This window comes from Gigantopelta aegis, chromosome 9 (assembly GCF_016097555.1).
Source record: "Gigantopelta aegis isolate Gae_Host chromosome 9, Gae_host_genome, whole genome shotgun sequence".
NCBI classification, from domain to species: Eukaryota; Metazoa; Mollusca; class Gastropoda; order Neomphalida; family Peltospiridae; genus Gigantopelta; species Gigantopelta aegis.
The window spans coordinates 55859424-55878318 of NC_054707.1; the positions used below are offsets into that span (position 1 = coordinate 55859424).

Consider the following 18895-nt stretch of genomic DNA (forward strand, 5'->3'; position numbering starts at 1 on the left):
GAAATATGTTACTACAAACGAAACGTTTTAAGTTGACTTTTCTTAGTTCTTGTGTTGAAGTTTGTTTACTAGACATTACTACAAATGATGTGTACAAAAAAGAGCCATTTTTGACCCGTGCGGTCCACCGTATTGTAACGTTTGAGATTTACCGCGATATCGTGATAACCTCCCTTTGAACGGAAGCGAGTGCTATAGTGTACTTCCATCAACTTTTTTAATGTTAAAACTGCATTTATTTGTTAACACAATGGCATGGACATGATGCAGATATAGCAAAAATTGAAACCCAAGTATATTTACCTTCATACATGTAAGTACCTTTCTTCATTTCTTCCAAATAGTTAAGTACCGCGATATCGTAGTACCCGTTTACGTTTTTCCACGCCGTCGTACACTCGAATTACAAAAGTGAGGAACTCGAATTTGACCCAAATCTTAACGTAAACTAACGAGAACATCCGATGTTTGTCGAGAAGCTGGAGTACGTTCAGCTAGCTGACGCTTGCGAAACTGGTTTTTACGCTATTCATTAAACCGAATTTCCACACCGGGAACCAGTCAAAATTTTGTTTGCAAACGTTTAGCGAAAAACGGCTGGCTGAACGTAGTATTTTCAAAGAGGAAAACCCCATAACAAGCCAACATGGCTGATACATTAAAAAATGTTTATGAAAAATACAAACAGTCTGTCAGAGATCATCCTGACAAAGTAGGCCAGGTGGAGACGACTGTTCGTTTGTTGTCATATCTTGTTGCAGGTACATTTCCGTGTTGATATTTGCGACCCGTTATTTAGTAACGTCAAACGTGGATCAGATGGACTTCGATCTAACATGACACCCCCCCACCCCCCCCCACCCCCCCAATCACATATCTGACAAATTGCGTAATTATCTTTACAGTGAACACTAGAAGTAGTATAAGACTTCTTACCCTCACCCACGGACGTGTTTTTGTTTTACATCTGAATAAGATAACTATTCCAAATCCTATCTTTGCACTAGATGGAGTCAGAAGTGGAGAAAGGGAATGCTTGTTAACAACACATCGGCAGATTTTTAACTACGGTTTTATGGCTATTCCAACAAATGGTCAGAATAAAGAGAGAAAAGCTGTTGCTGGCACATGCCATCGACGTCCCAAACTGCGTTCATCTAATGACAAAAACACGAATAAGATATTTACGGAAATACTATCCTACATTTTTGAGCTACGATATGTGAAACAAAATAGATTGCAATCAATTAACGTGAAAAATCAACAATGTGGACGTAAAGCAAATGTATTCTAGTAAAGAAAAGTGAAACACCCTCCGGTAAACAGGAAAGAGTGCGACGTTTCTAACTGCGTTCAGGCACATGCATTTGCAAAAAGTGTCGTAGCGTACATGTGCAATTCGTCATTTTCCATTTTTAATGCCACTATATGAACAAAAATATGTGTCTTAACTATGCATAGTTGTCGAACACTTAGTTTAATATGTTTTTAAAAGGAAAAATTCAATTTGTCAGGCGTTGTGGTTCGGTCCGCGTTTTATCAAGACACATCGCTAACACTTGATGTCATTACTGATGGGCATTACGTTTATAAATACCAGTGACTAGTTGAAAAATATAAATTTTTTAACGAATTGATTCTTAATTAACACAATTTATACTCAAAATTATTTACAATTGTTATGAATGGATTGTAAAAACTATTTACTACAACAGAGGCACACAAATGTAGCATACCTTTTGCAGATCGAATATAATAATTGAAAACAAATTCTAACAGGGGTCTGGCGACCAGCCTCAGTGGCGTCGTGGTTAGGCCATCGGTCTACAGGCTGGTAGGTACTGGGTTCGGATCCCAGTCGAGGCATGGGATTTTTAATCCAGATACCGACTCCAGACCCTGAGTGAGTGCTCCGCAAGGCTTAATGGGTAGGTGTAAACAACTCGCACCGACCAGTGATCCATAACTGGTTCAACAAAGGCCATGGTTTGTGCTATCCTGCCTGTGGGAAGCGCAAATAAAAGATCCCTTACTGCCTGTCGTAAAAGAGTAGCCTATGTGGCGACAGCAGGTTTCCTCTAAAAACAGTGTCAGAATGACCATATGTTTGACGTCCAATAGCCGATGATAAGATAAAAAATCAATGTGCTCTAGTGGCGTCGTTAAATAAAAGAAACAAACTTTACTTTTGTTGATCTGGCACGTGTGAGATCATGTGATATGCACCGAATGTTAATTCATCTGTCTCCAGTTTAAGTCGATTTCTATGAGTCATGTGAACCCGATATCGGTAGAATAAACAAAAACGACTTAGTAAAATAAATGGTGTTAGGGGTTTGTAAAGTTTTGTATTTAGATACTTACTTTTCTGAACTTTATTGTTAATGAAAGTGTTCCTGAACTGTGAAGAAAAACCTCTGAAATGAACGACATGCTGATGAAAACAAATCGGATGTTGATTGCGCGAACTGTGCACAAGAAAACAAAGTGAACGGAGTTGGAAGCATAACACAGTTGGGGACGTTGACGATATATATAGACTACTCCTGTTCCCTGGTACTTTGCCGTTCAAGAGCTAGACGGACATTTGGACGGTTATGATCACTCTCTCAGCCAGAGATAACTCTGTAGCAAAAACATGGAACTGGTGCCTACCACCGGGTAGGCAAAAATCTGTACCAGACGTATCTCCCCCAGGTCTGTTCGCCCCCAGTCAGTTCGCACCCAAATAGGATGTCAGTTCGTCCCCACGTGCATAACCAGTTCATCCCCACACAGGTACCAGTTCGCCGATAAAGATACCACTGTGTCGATGTGAATGTGTGGTCTGGACCCATCTGTGTGTGCCAAGCTTCCTCTAGTGCAACTCTATATGTGTAAATGTGCTCTTTTTAATTTTATATATTAATTAAACTGGTGATTATATCATCGGTGCCTGGACTGACTCATGATCCCTCCAAATCGTGGAAAGATAACAATCCCTTTCCTCAAAAAAAAGAAACACACACACACACACACTTTAACATGCCTCTAAAGGAACAATACAATAATTGTTTAAAAGTAACAAATAATTGGGAGTTGGGGGCACACTGACCAAAAGTTTGGGGCAAACTGACAAATAGTTGTGGGCAAACAGGCAAACAGTTAGGGGCGAACTGGTACATTGGGCGAACAGATCAAACTGGGGGCAAACTGACTGGAGGCGAACTGCCTTGGGGGCGAAACATCATTGATCCACTCAACAATTACCCTGTGAACTTGACGTTAAATACCATTACATTGATTATTTTCGAGTTCATCAAAAACAAATATTTCACATACATGTATATTATAACCACTAATATACACACTATAGGAAAAAACCTGACAGCACCCCCTTTCAACAATGTATGGGTTAAATATTATGTAGGGCTCATAAATCATAACTATAGCTTTGTCCATTTTGTTACTCCGTAGGCTAGCCTGTGTTCGCCATGAGTGAAATCAAGGCGAGCTGAAGACCATTCACCTGAAATGGTGCTAGGCGAGCAGTCCATACGGCAATTAGCCTCAAAACCATAGTGTGCTGCAGAACGTTGTGTGAGGGATTCAACTAAAGCACCCAGCATAATGTGTTATTATACTAAACATGCATAAACACCACTAAGGCGTCTGAGGTTTATTTCTCTTTGTTTAGACTTAAGGTACTTGGGAAATTTCTCCAAGACACTTGGGACATTAATATATGGTAAACACTGTCATTGGGGTTATCTTAAGGAACCCAGGACAGTAATGGTCTGCCAGTATTGGTCAGGTGTGTGTGATGTTATCAGAGTGACTGGGTTGAAAGATAGTTGACGGAGAGAGAGAGACAGAGAGAGAATATCTGGCAAGAAAGAAAGACGTTTTGGGGCCAATTCTCCTTTTCATATACATTGTCTATATGTTACTTACGATCATGAATTAAAGAATATAATCGAGATCAAACTTGTGTAGTTTTTGTGTGAGGGTGCTTTATGCACTCGGCCACATTTGTATTTTTAGTTTTCACTAGCAAATGATTATATACATGTATGTGATGGGTGGGTTATTTTTTTGCTTTAAATATGAAATGTGATATACATAACCTGTAGTCATTGTCATAGATAATCGGGGAACTTTTTTTTCTTCACAATCTTGATTAGTGATATTTCTAGTCAATTGAAAATTGATTAGCAACTAATGTTTAATGTTTTAAAATTGGGTAGCGATCTCTGAAACTTGTGCAGTGAATAGCAATGCGATACTGAATAAAATGTTCCCTGATAATGTGTGTGAGTAAATTTTAATGTTCATATAATGATTTAATAGGTGTCGGAAGCAGGGAGCCAATCTCCTCGCAACTCTTATGATTAAATGCATTCCCCCCACCCCCATTTGAAAGCCAAATCAATTTATTACTGGACACTACAGTTGTTGGTAACCTATTTTCATGCTGGGGTGTTGTTAAACATTCATTAATTCATATTCCTATGGATTTTACTGCATTGTTTTTTAAAAATATATATAATTCTGTATATAATATATAATGTTGTATTGTTATTACAGGAAGATTTGGAAATTCCCAAGTGTTATCCGAATTGATGTATACTGCTTCAAACCTGCTAGTTCTTCTCAATGACGCTATACTCAAACAGAAGTCCAAGATTGTACCTAAAGTTGTAAGTTCAGTTAAAGTAAAGATGTGTTCAAAGTCATGCATGTGTTATTCGTCTCATATATTGCTGGTATGATTGTAGTTAATGGCAGTTACAAATAAATGATGGTGTTGAAACGAACATTATATAAGATTAGTGTCACATGTTGTACCAGGGGCTGTTTAACAATTACGTAGTGCACATAGGGAGAGGAGGGAGAGGGATATCATCAGATGCATTACAAAATATGGGAAAGGGAAGGGGTATTTGTAAAGAGTTACAAAACAATTTTCTCATTTTTATTTATAAAGTACACATAGTGATTGCTATTTTGTTCTTTAACATGATTTTCTATGTTGTAATAAAAGTACTAGCATTTATTAATAAACCAAATGTAAATACAAACTGGAATTTTAATAATTTAGTAACATTTTGTGATGGGTGAAGTTTTTCATTCTAGTACTGGTTCCATCTCAGAGTGAGTGCACTGCTATTTTCAATGGGGAGGCCACATATACCGAGTTATATCCACTTTACTCTGTTATGCGTGTGCAAATTGTAGTTAATTCCATAAAATCAAAGCAAGTTCTAACTGTCGTTTTGCTTGGTTATACTAACACAAAGTAATAAATTAATTTTGCAGTGTCTAACATGGATAACTGTTTGTTATATTTTGTTTCATGCAAAATTATAGCCAAATGTAAAGTTTGTTTTGTTTAACAATGCCACTAGAGTACATTGATTTATTAATCATCGGCTATTGGATGTCTAGCAATAGGTAATTTTGACATATAGTCAAAAACCCGCTACATTTTTCAGTTAACAGCAGGGGATCTTTTATATGCAGGATCCCACAGACAGGATAGCACATACAACAGCCTTTGATATACCAGTCATGGTGCACTGACTGGAAAAAAAAATAGCCCAATGGGCCACCAACGGGGATCTATTCCAAACTGACCATGCATCTGTGATTAAGCGAGCACTTTACCACTGGGCTACGTCCTGCCGTTTAAATTATAACGGGTCACGAACACTCCTGAATGTGGCCGAATGCATGGAATGTATATATATTTGTGATATCCTCAAAAAACTCTGTGTTTGTCTTTGAGTTAAATGTTTGTGATGGTGGTGTTTTTTGGTGGGTGTTTTTTTACACCCCCCTGCCAAAAAAAAACAAAAACAACAAAACTCCCGCAAAAAACCCAACCCAGCCCCAAAATCAGTTGGGTTTTTTTGTTAGTTTATTTCTAATTATTATTATTATTTTAAATCTTTCAGCCTGTGTCTCAGGAACGCTTGTGTCAGCTGCTGACTGTACTGGAGTATGTGGAAGTGTTTGTCGAGATCACTGCAATGCGACTGTGGACGCCCCTGGGAAGATGGCTTGTAATCGCAGCCATCCAGATAGCAAAGTATGACTAGTGTTATTCTACTGATAAAAAAAAAAGTCTAGGCACATTGAACATGGATGGTAAAGCGTTCTCTTCATTGGTTAATTGGCCATTGTTATCTGATGCTTATGTCACTCGATACAACATAATTTATTAAACACCCACTGGTGAAAACACCAACATTATTTATGATAACACACACCAATAACACATTGTTATCAATTAAATACACACAACTGGCTGCTCCGAGGTGATGACTGAGTCGTCAGTCATAGCATCCAGTAAAAGAAAGCATCATCAAAATTATAAGTTTCTGCAAGCGCAATGTCTAAATAAATTTTATTTGGAAATGTTATTTAACTTATCTTAGAGCTGCTCTTCAATCCTGTCCCTTCAGTGATATTTATTATGCAATATGTTTGAAAATCAATGCATGTTTTACAGACTACTTCAATGTTTTTCTCAGGGCAGCTCTTCGATTCTTCCTCCTGGTGAAATACAAGTCTGGTATTCAGCCAACTCCACCTATTGCTCCTATTGACAGAGGAAGTCTTAGCATGTCAGGTGCAGAGGAGGAAGATAAAGAAATTTCACAGGTGATGGAGATTCTGTATCTATTTCAGGGCTAGCTCTGGGTGATCAGAAAATTTCGCCAAATTATCCACAAAAAAAGCAAAACTATAGTTATTTTCCAACAAAATATATATTATTACACAATTTGTTTTCGCCAAATTAAAATAAAATTCGCCAGTTGTTCTGAAAATTCGCAATTGGCGACTTTGGCAAGTGGCAGAGCTAGTCTTGTATTTTATTTAAACAGTCAAGCTAAGTTTATGCATTTTATTATTCTTGTGCTTGAGGTTGGAGATGTAAACACACTTGTCATACCGTATATTGCTGGTGTAGTAGCTGACTGTGGATAAGCTGACCCCTTATTTAGTTTGCTCCTCAATACCTGGTACAAAATGGTTGATATGATGTATAAGCCGACAAAACTTTTATGTAGTTGAAATAGGCAAAAATATAGATATATCCGATCGAGATAATGTCGGTCTCGCGCAACAGTCAATTGCAGGAAAAGAAAGAAGTGTTTTATTTAACGACGCACTCAACACATTTTATTTACGGTTATATGGCGTCAGACATATGGTTAAGGACCACACCTATTTTATTTTTTTAGAGGAAACCCGCTGTCGCCACATAGGCTACTCTTTTACGACAGGCAGCAAGGGATCTTTTATTTGCGCTTCCCACAGGCAGGATAGCACAAACCATGGCCTTTGTTGAACCAGTTATGGATCACTGGTCGGTGCAAGTGGTTTACACCTACCCATTGAGCCTTGCGGAGCACTCACCCAGGGTTTGGAGTCGGTATCTGGATTAAAAATCCCATGCCTCGACTGGGATCCGAACCCAGTACCTACCAGCCTGTAGACCGATGTCCTGCCACGACGCCACCGAGGCCGGTCAATTGCAAGAACTAGTTGTGGTGAACCGAATAAAGTACAATGTACAAAAACTATTTAAATAAAAATTTCAAGATGGCTAAAAAAAAGTAAAGGTTTATTTTTAAAAACTCCCTTAATATGGGATAACATTGTTCTATTCTATTATTTCTCGATTGAATCAATCACATGGACATCGCTGGCTGATAAATGTAGTTTCACTTTTATACGGCAGTGTAACTATTATTAAACACCCATGATGGATAATTGCAATGATGAACACTACCTCTTTCACGGTCAGTAAAAATTATAAGTTCTGTCCAATTAAATCTGCAGTTAAGGACAAGATATCAGTGATCATAAAAAGATTTAATGACCATTCCGATCATGTGACACATTTGGTGCCAAATACTTATACTACTTGCCAGTGACTTTTGCCGGAAATTGTGGACACAATAAAAATAAAATAAATTTCATTTCATTTCACTTCACTTCACTTCTTAAGTAAAATATAACTTTTATTGGTATGGGACTTAATAGAAGCTGTTAAAAAATACTGGTTAAATAACGCAAAAGGTTTTGAAGCCTAGACTGACTGACAAGTTTTCATTAGTATTATATTTCTGTACATGCTAATATTTTATTGTATTTTCTTGGACATTTTTTGTTCACTCCATGTATTGGCCAACCCCTCTTCTCATGATAGTATTTACAGACTTGAAAAGTCGGGTAATACACAGTGATATACGGTAGCACTTTTCTCAGCAGAGTGTTCTCTGTTAATAACGCTGGTTAATGGTTAGTGAGAGAGAAGTCTGTATAGTGAACTAACACCTCTGTTATTGACACAGGTTAATGGTTAATGAGAGAGAAGTCTGTGTGGTGAACTAACACCTCTCAGTTAATAACACTGGTTAATGGTTAGTGAGAGAGAAATCGGTGTGGTGGACTAACACCTCTGTTAACACTGGTTAATGGTTAGTGAGAGAGAAGTCGGTGTGGTGGACTGACATCTCTCTGTTAATGGTTAGTGTGAGATAAGACGGTGTGGTGGACTTACACCTGTCTGTTAATGGTTAGTGAGAGAGAAGTCAATGTGGTGGATTGACATCTCTCTGTTAATGGTTAGTGAGAGAAAAGTCTGTGGTGGACTAACACCTCTCTGTTAACTCTGGTTTATGGTTAGTGAGAGAGAAGTCGATGTGGTGGACTGACATCTCTCTGTTAATGGTTAGTGTGAGATAAGTCGGTGTGGTGGACTAACACCTGTCTGTTAATGGTTAGTGAGAGAGAAGTCGATGTGGTAGACTGACATCTCTCTGTTAATGGTTAGTGTGAGAAAAGTCGTTGTGGTGGACTAACACTTGTCTGTTAATGGTTAGTGAGAGAGAAGTCGGTGTGGTGGACTGACATCTCTGTTAATGGTTAGTGTGAGATAAGTCGGTGTGGTGGACTAACATCTCTGTTAATAACACTGGTTAATGGTTAGTGAGAGAAGTTGGTGTGGTGGACTAACACCTATCAGTTAATGGTTAGTGAGAGAGACATCAGTGTGGTGGACTGCCATCTCTCTGTTAATGGTTAGTAGAAAGAAGTTGGTGTGGTGGACTGAGACCTCTGTTAATGGTTAGTGAGAGAGAAGTTAGTGTGGTGGACTAACACCTCTGTTAAAGGTTAGTGAGAGAAGTTGGTGTGGTGAACTAACACCTTTGTTAATAAAACTGGTTAATGGTTAGTGAGAGATACGTCAGTGTGGTGGACTGCCATCTCTCTGTTAATGGTTAGTGAGAGAAGTTGGTGTGGTGGACTGCCATCTCTCTGTTAATGGTTAATGAGAGAGAAGTTGGTGTGATGAACTAACACCCTTCTTTCAATGGTTAGTGAGAGAAGTTGGTATGGTGGACTAACACTTATCTGTTAATGGTTAGTGAGAGAGAAGTCAATGTGGTGGACTGCCATCTCTCTGTTAATGGTTAGTAGAGAGAAGTTGGTGTGGTGGACTGACACCTCTGTTAATGGTTAGTGAGAGAAGTTGGTGTGGTGGACTAACACCTTTGTTAATAAAATTGGTTAATGGTTAGTGAGAGATAAGTCGGTGTGGTGGAGTAACGTCTCTGTTGATACCACTGGTTAATGGTTAGTGAGAGAGAAGTTGGTGTGGTGGACTAAGACCTGTTAATAGTTAGTGAGAAAAGTTGGTGTGATGGACTAACACCTTTGTTAATAAAACTGGTTTATGGTTAGTAAGAGAGAAGTCAGTGTGGTGGACTAACATCTCACTGTTATTGTTAATGGTTAGTGAGAGAGAAGTTGGTGTGGTGGACTAACACATCTGTCAATAACACTGTTTAATGGTTAGTGAAGGAGAAGTCAGTTTGGTGGACCGACACCTCTCTGTTAATGCACGGTCTGTCTGGGATCAATCCCCGCTGGTGGGCCCATTGGGCTATTTCTTATTCCAGCCAGTGCACCACGACTGGTATATCAAAGGCTGTGGTATGTACTACCCTGTCTGGGATGGTGCATATAAAAGAACCCTTGCTGCTAATCGAAAAGAGTAGCCCATGAAGTGGCAACAGCGGGTTTCCTCTCTCCATATCTGTGTGGTCCTTAACCATATGTCCGACACCATATAACCATAAATAAAATGTGTTGAGAGCGTCGTTAAATAAAACATTTCTTTCTTTCTTTCCTCTCTGTTAATAGTTGAAATTTGTTTTGTGTTACATTGGTTAATTAATCATTGGCTGTTGGATGTCAAACATTTGGTAATTCTGACTCGTAGTCATCAGAGGAAACCCGCTACATTTTTCATTTCTTTTAATTTATTTGTGTTAACAGGAAAATATTGTACTATTTAATTCAAGAAAAATTGTATAATTATGTGTTTTTGACCTCAGAGGTGTTGTGGTTGAGCCATCGGACATAAGGCTGGTAGGTACAGAGTTCGCAGCCCAGTAGTTTCCCACCCAGAGCGAGTTTTAACAACTCAATGGGTAGGTGTAAGACCACTATACCCTCTTTCTCTCACTAACCAACTAACAACTAACCCATTGTCCTGGACAGACAGTCCAAATAGCTGAGGTGTGTGACCAGGACAGTGTGCTTGAACCTTAATTGGATATAAGCACGAAAATAAGTTGAAATGAAATGTATATGTGTTGTATGAATTCGGGGGTAAATATAGGACTTTACATTGGTTTAAAACAAGCCTGCTTTGAATTAATGATTTCATATAAATGTATCAGCTTAAGTGAGGATCATCTTGTACGCATAAAATGCAAACCACACGCATGTTCAGAGGGATTTCCCTGACCTAAATACATGTCAGACGTATGAGGCGTGTTATGCAGGAGCTCACATAGTAAAATCTTAAACTCTCTGATGACACAGTTCTGTATATTATCCCGCAGGCTGAAGAAATTATTGCTGGCATTGAACAACACACTGAAACGAAAAGTCCAGTGACGTTTACGCTAAAAAGATCAGGAAAAACTGTGAGGACTATATCCGCAGGTCAGTTATGCTTTCCTCTCCATATAGCCTTGTTTGTGTGATAAGACCAGTAGTGATATACTCAACGAGTTAGATGCAATATTGTGGTTATCATTAATGAAAATTTGCTTTATCCGATTAATAATACTGAATGTGCATATTTAATAATTAATGTGATATTAATCTTAAACAGTTTAAAAAAAATTAAATTGCATGTTGTAAGGAGTTATATAAAAGTTAATTAAATTTATTCTGCTTGGCATAAACTTTACATTAAATATAAATGAAATCATAATATCTAATTTTGAGAACCTGATAAACATTTGGTCATTTAGAAAGCTTACAGCATTGGGAAGAATTACAATTCTCAAAACTTAAATCACATACTTATTAATATCATTACCAAATCCACCAAAATACATTATAGAAGATTTAAATAAAATGTTTTTCAAATTTATTTGGCTAAATAAACCCGAAAAAATTAAGCGAGATATATTAACACAAGATTACAAATATGGTGGTTTAAAAATGCCAAATATACATCATATTATGACCTCTTTAAAATCGTCTTGGATGAGAAGACTTTTTCTAAACAACACAAAATGGGTAAATTTATTTAAGTCAACCACCGGTCTGACTACAAAAGATCTTATTATTCATGAAGATTATTTCATTACATTAAAGCAGAAAAATATCCAAAATAGGTTTTGGAAAGATGTACTTATCAGCTGGCTGTTAATACAGAAAAACCAAAATCTTAAAAATACAGAAGATATACAAGGACTGAATATTTGGTACAATACAAAAATACTAAAAGACAATAAACCATTTGTGTATATTAATTATATAAACAAAGGGATTTTGTTCATAAATGACTTACTTGATGATGAAGGAAACATTTTTGATTATATTACTTTTAAAGGAAGATATAACCTAAAGACAAACTTTTGAAATTACGCATCGCTAGTGAATGCTGTAAAATCTTTCTTACACTCATTACAAAACATTAGCAATACAACATTCACCCCTACAAAAAGACCTATATTACCTTTTAAAATGAAAATTATGCTAAATGAAAATACGAGAAGTAAAGATTTGTACAATATTTTAAATAATAAATATGTAATACCAAAGTCACAAACAAAATATGCATCTAAGGGTTTAACATATGATTGTTGTATGTGGGAAAAGTTTTATGCTCTACCCTTCAAATGTGTAAAAGATACAACCCTGTTATGGTTTCAGTATCGATTGCTCCCATCGGATTTTAGCTACAAATTGTTTCTTACAGATCATACACTATGTAGATTCAAATAAGTGTAGTTTTTGTAAAAATGTCCCTGAAACCTTACAACACTTGTTTTATGATTGTGATGAAATAAAATATATATGGAAGGCATTGGAGGAATGGATATTTGAAAAAATGGACGTTAGAATTTCTCTGAATAAGCATACAGTTATGTTTGGTATGATAAACAGTGATATGAACCAAGTAATTAACTGGCTAATAATCATATAAAACATCACATTTATAGTATGAAAATTCTGAACAACAGTCTTAATTTTAATGTTATAAAAAAGAAATTGCAAAACAAATTTCAAATTGAAAGATATATTTATTTTAAAAATTGTGAGTATCAAAAATTAGACGAACATTGGGGAAAGTGACTTAACCTTTTTAGTGCTGATGGGCCTACATAAAATCCTAAATATTTCTTTTTATAAGGCTGGTAACCTTTTTTTTCTTTATAGTATTTGCTTTAAAAATATAACAGAAAAAAAACAATAAACAAAAACCCCAACAACGTTGTAACTTGTTTGGAAAAAAATAAAAAAAATAAAAAAACAAAACAAAAAAACAACAACTGTTTTCCATACTTCTTTTTGAACCTCGCCTATTTTTACCATACTTCATTCATATTTCTAGGATACCAAGTGATGTTCTTACTACATTAGACACCCACTTAAAGCAGTTATTTAAAACAAAAACAAAAAAACATTTGAGTGTTGACAGACAACCCTTTCCTTTCTATTCTTTCTTTCCCTTTTCCCTTTCTTTTCTCCCCTCTATGCTCGTTTTATCTATCCATTTTGACCCTCAGATCATTAAAAACCCCACCAAATATGGATATGCTTGTGCAATATAGACGACAAATGAAATGAATGTAACTACCATATGTATCTCATATGTATGTATGTGTGTATGTATGTATGTGTGTATATGCCTGTATATGTATGTATATGTGTACACGTATATGTATGTGTGTGTGTGTGTGTGTGTGTGTGTGTGTGTATGCATATATGTATATAGGAAATAAGTTATAATTTTATTATTATTGTACATTTGTAAGATGACGACTCAAGGCACCCCAACCTTGACATTGCCAGTGATCTGGGGTAATAAAGTTTAAAAAAAAAAATATATATATATATATATATATATATATATATATTACTAGATTCATTAGTTTTATACATTAAATTCAGCTATTTCAATTCTGTTATCACGGTTCGAACTTAATGGCAGCACCCACAGCAATTTCTTTCTTTTTTTATCGCTCCACTTGCTGGTTTCTTCTTTTGTTTATTTCATAGTTTTATTTTAGATATTTACTTTAAACATATTCATTACTGCCCATGCAGTTTTGAAATTACCAACAGGTTGAAATGTATTGAGGCCTCGCCCAGCAATTTATAGTACATTAAAGGGACATTTCTGAGTTTGCTGCAATTTTTAAGATGTTGTCGATATCAAATACATAGTTTTGCATAAATTAATGGATGTATATTGAACGTGTTTCGGATCATTTTAATATTTGTACTAGGTTTAATTTCATTAGATTTCTTTCTTTTTTTAATTTTTCGTACATACGAAATTATTTGAAAACAAAATCCAGTTTGGGCTTCTTACAAATAGTAAGAAAACCAGAAACACCTTGAATATACAAGCAGTGTCAGGCACTGATATTCTAAACAAGAAAATTTATTTAATATGCAAGTTTAATCGTAGAAATATTTTATTAGTCAGAAACATCTTACAATGCAACAAACTCAATAATGTCTCTTTAATTGTAAAGTCAATTCAACATTGTATATTGCATTCGGGTTCATATACAGAATACTGGAAGTGTAATTGTCTTGTTTTGAAGCTCCTGCTATGAACATGAGGACGTGGTCCCTGTCAAACCTGCAGACAGGTGTGAAGAACCAAAGACAACAGCTGACTCCCACTGTACTTAACAGACAGAGAGTGTGGGCCGAGAGCATCCACATCGCAAAGCCTCTCATTCACTGTATCCTTCGATTTTTTTTTTATATGTAAAATGGGCCATGAAAAAGATGTTAAAAATTATTTGTAGTGTATCTTGTAATCATAAGAATGTTGTTTTTGTATAAATTTAGTTTAAAATCACTTCATTAGTCTACATAATTTTATTCAATGTGCGACTGTTATATATGAATTGATAAATTCATAACAAAATGTCTTTGGAATTATGCATATTAAAAATATTTTTTTTATTCATTCAAGTGTGATAACTATGTTTGTTCTCCCATTACCATAAGTTTGGTACCTGATGTGATTATGCTGGTGTGCAATTGAGAGAAAAAGGTGGTTACTTCTTAACTTTGTTAAAGTGGCTAGCTTGTATGCTTGTGGCTTCTCATCATGGAAACCTTGGCTTTTATCCTGCGGCTTGGATGTGACGAGGTAACGCGCTGTTAATAGTATATGACAATAGCATGACCTCACGAAGATTTTCAGTATATATATATTTATATATTAGGTTAACAGACTTTAGGGGTATTTAAGACTATGGGGAGGGGTTGTGGGGTGTGATATCTACTCTTTAGATCCAGGCTTAGTGGTGACAGCATTATTGTCCATTTATGGAAAATATATGGCTAGATAACAGTATATATATATATATATATATATTCCAAAATTGGATTTGTTGAATGTTTTCGGTTTTCAACTTTGATCACTCTTTACCAGGAAAAGTAATTAGTAAACTCAATTTTGGTTACAAAAATACTTTAGTAGCAAAATTGGCATTTTCCTAGTGCCGCTTGCTTTTTTGGAGACCGTGGACCATCTGGATAAATCCCTTGGTAAATTATGGTGCAACACTTTTTGTTCTATAGACTCTGATGATAGATAATTTTGTATTGAAGTAAGTGACTTGTAAAGACATAAGTGGCATGTATACAGTTATTTATGTTTTTTGTTTTCAGTCTGTGTATGATGGGAGAACCTGACGACCTGAATGTCAATGAGAAAGCCGAGTTGAGACGTCGGACATTTATGCTTCTCTTCTACCTGTTGCGGTCGCCATTCTATGACAGATACTCACAGTAAGAAACATTTAACAGTCATTTTCTTGAAATTAAAAAAATAATAATTGTATTTTAAATACCTAAAAAAATATATCCACACATACTATATTCTTTTAAAAACTAACCATACATAAATAATAATAAATATGAAAAGTTTATTGACAGATGGAATGTGTGGCTAAATATATTCTTGCGATCAGAACCAATCCTGACTGATCAAAATGTAAATTAATCTCTAGTTTGTTGTGGTGTATGATTGCGTAAGATGTGTTAACTTTTCTGTGATTGTGTGAGCTGGCAGGCATTCATATTGAAAATCGTGAATAAAATATAAATTTAAAAAAAAGAAGTAATCTTATTGTGTTCATTTTAAATTTGTTTGTTCTGATTTAAGGATGCAATTTTATGGACATTTTTATTACTGGTCAACTGTTCTCAGTTGATCAGGGACAATAATTTTCTTTCTGGGACATACCATTCTTTTACATTCTTTTAGTTTTAACAGTAGTTGTTAATATGGGTCAAATAGAAATGTATCATTTGCCATTTCCATCTTCAGAAATCTGTGACTGTTTTTTATTTTTGTACTAAAACTGGCAAAGATGTGTATGTTGCATGGAATGAAAGGTACCGTAGTTTGCAATGTTTAGAATAAAACGTGAGGTTTTTTAAAATTGTAATTGGTGTTAATATTTTGTTAAGAATGGTGTTATCAGATAAAGTGTGCAAAATTAAATTATCAACACACACAGAGAGAGAGAGAGAGAGAGAGAGAGAGAGAGAGAGAGAGAGAGAGAGAGAGAGAGAGAGAGAGAGAGAGAGAGAGAGAGAGAGAGAGAGAGAGAGAGAGAGAGAGAGAGAGAGAGAGAGAGAGAGAGAGAGAGAGAGAGAGAGTTGTAATGGAAAGAATAAATTGTTTATGTAATCAATATATGTTTCTATTTTTCAGAGCCAAGATTATTTTTCTTCTAAAAATCTTTGCAGACAATATTCCTGGCATGTCTCTTTTCATCAGTAAGTAAATAAGTAATAATGATTAAATTAATGTATATTACAATGGCATTGAGTGTAATATATGTAACAAAAAAAACCCACAAATATTATAATTAGGCCTACATATTTTTATGATATAATTAATTCTGTAAATAGACTGCTAAATGGATGTAAAATGGTTCACAAGACATTAATCATTTTAATAGACACAAAAACTAATAGAATTAATTTTAATTAAGTTTGAAAAAAAACCCACTTAAATATCTGCATTTCTTTTGTTGTTCAGTACAGAATACATAACTCGGCAAAGCTGATTATTTTGAACTTGTGACCTGATGTTTGTCCACTAGCCAAAACACTTTTGAAGGATAATATCAGTTCACGTGCATGCAAGATAAACAGTATTGCCAATAGGTTGCTGATCATTTTCCAAATACAGTCAAACTTCAATAACTTGATCTTGAAGGGAACAAGGAAATAGTTTGAGTTTAGGGAGTGCGAGTTTTCGAAATTAATATATAAGAGTTCAAATTTGAAACTGCATTGCAGCTGGTTTATTTAGCTTAATATTGTAAGAAGCGTGCGCTTCGCTGCCTACATCTGAACTTTAAAACTATGCATCCCCAGTTGAAATGCGAATTAATATATCAGTCACCTCACCCCGTCTCATCCCACCCCACTCCAGCTGTTGGCATCTTCGAAGCCTGTCGTACATTCATTTTGCGTATATTGTAAAAGTAAGTAAATAAAATAAAAAGGCTCACCCAGATGAATTTGAAATATATGCTTGGGCATATAGGCTACATGTATTTATTGACTTAAAAAAAAAAACAGAAAAAAAAAAAGACGGCACCTCTACTTTCTTTCCAATGTGGCCACCCACCATCCATTTCTGGGCTCTACGCAAGATGACAAGAAAGCAGAACTTTTTAAAAACCGATCTGGCAAACCCCATATTACCGGGTCCTTCCCCAGATTTCTCAATCTGTGATGTATCAATTTTTAACATCACTAAATGACTGGTAATTGATAAACATTAACTGATACAGAAATAGAAAAGCTAAAGTTTGACACGATTCACGCCTTTGAGAGCAAAAACAAACCGCTAACAATTATTACAAATGCTCTTTGAAGTTAACTAGACTGTGTCCGTAATTAAGTATTACGTAGTGAGGCTCTCCACCACGTACGAACACCGACAACCAAACATAGGATCATTTCATTCCGCTTAGTCGGCGATCTATTATTCTGTAATTATCACCCTAATCCTCGACAGCCAAGACCACCCGAGTCAGGCGCTCTTCACTTGTTTGACATGATTGACAATACATATTCAAATACTATCGGCAACGGCAGTTTGATCAATCCACACGCGTCGAGTTTTAGAGGGGGATACTCCATTAAATCTTTATGGCGGGAACAAAGAATTAGGTCGAGAGATCGAGGTTTTCGAGTTTTCGAAGGTCGTTATTACTAGTTTGTATAGCAACTCGGCCGGGACCGTCGCTTCAGATCGAGATATCGAAGTTTGACTGTATATTATAAACATTATTACCTGTGTATTTCCTGTTTCATAACTTTTGTTTATGTGTAACTAATGTTAACTCATTGAATGGCTACAGATTGCAAATTCAACAGTCATTTGCACCTAGTCATAATTAAATATTTAATAACGCACATATTACATTTCTTGCAGAACCATTCATGGAGTATCTTCCAGCATGGCAGAAGGTGTATTTCTACATTTGGTCAACGTAGCTTGCTGCTGGTTGTGATTCACCTTCATATCCCTATCGGACACTCTAACGGACACTCCAGTGTGCTTTTGTTTATCATTTACATTTACACCAACCAATCATATTGCATGAGGGAACAAAATTATGTTTTCCTATGGAAATTGCACACTAATCGAATCATGTATTAATTATTGATTAGTCCAGTGTTTTTAACATTGGCCTGTACTTAATGTATTCAGAAATAATTGTTTGCCATTTGCTTTAAATTTGTATTTTCTTTTATGTTTTTAATTTTGAGACATCTAAAACAATGTGTGACACCAGATCTCCCCATTAAAAAAAAAATTGAGGGGAGTGATCAACTGCTCCCCCGACTTAGATTATAGGGAGCCATTAAAGATATCAACATATTGAGCATTGATATTTTAATTCTTTTGAGGTACTTTTTTTTTTTTCAATTTACATGCTAAGAGATGCTAAAAATTGCTCTCGTTGAGCTAATACCAGGGGAGTAATAGGGAGCCTGAGTGATTGTTCCCCTTTAACAGTGAGATCTGGTGTGTGTGAGGGGGAGGGAGAGAGTGCGTGTGTGTGAGTAACTGAGACAGAGAGATGGACACTACGGTTATAGAGTTTGCAAGTGAGACCAATAGATGGACATTACTGTCAAAAAAGTTATAAAATTTAAATATTACAAAAATCATAAACATTATACATGTGTAATTTAGTTAAGAATTGTCATTGTGAATATTGTTTGTTTTTTTCACAACTGGCTGCATATGATAATAAAGATATATACTATTACTAACCACTCAATTTGTTGTTATTTCTTTAATGTTACA

At 35.7% G+C, this 18895-nt stretch overlaps 1 protein-coding gene across 1 annotated transcript; it reads left to right on the forward strand.

Annotated features, from left to right (window-relative positions):
• The first annotated feature begins 606 nt into the window (after positions 1 to 606).
• LOC121380691 (peroxisomal membrane protein PEX16-like) lies at positions 607 to 18864 on the forward strand. Its single transcript, XM_041509642.1, has 10 exons — positions 607 to 761; positions 4567 to 4679; positions 5937 to 6070; positions 6516 to 6645; positions 10908 to 11010; positions 14139 to 14282; positions 14626 to 14698; positions 15223 to 15342; positions 16274 to 16338; positions 18014 to 18864. The coding sequence occupies exons 1-10, from the start codon at positions 647 to 649 to the stop codon at positions 18073 to 18075; spliced, it is 1059 nt and encodes a 352-aa protein (XP_041365576.1). The 5' UTR covers positions 607 to 646; the 3' UTR covers positions 18076 to 18864.
• Positions 18865 to 18895: the final 31 nt, after the last annotated feature.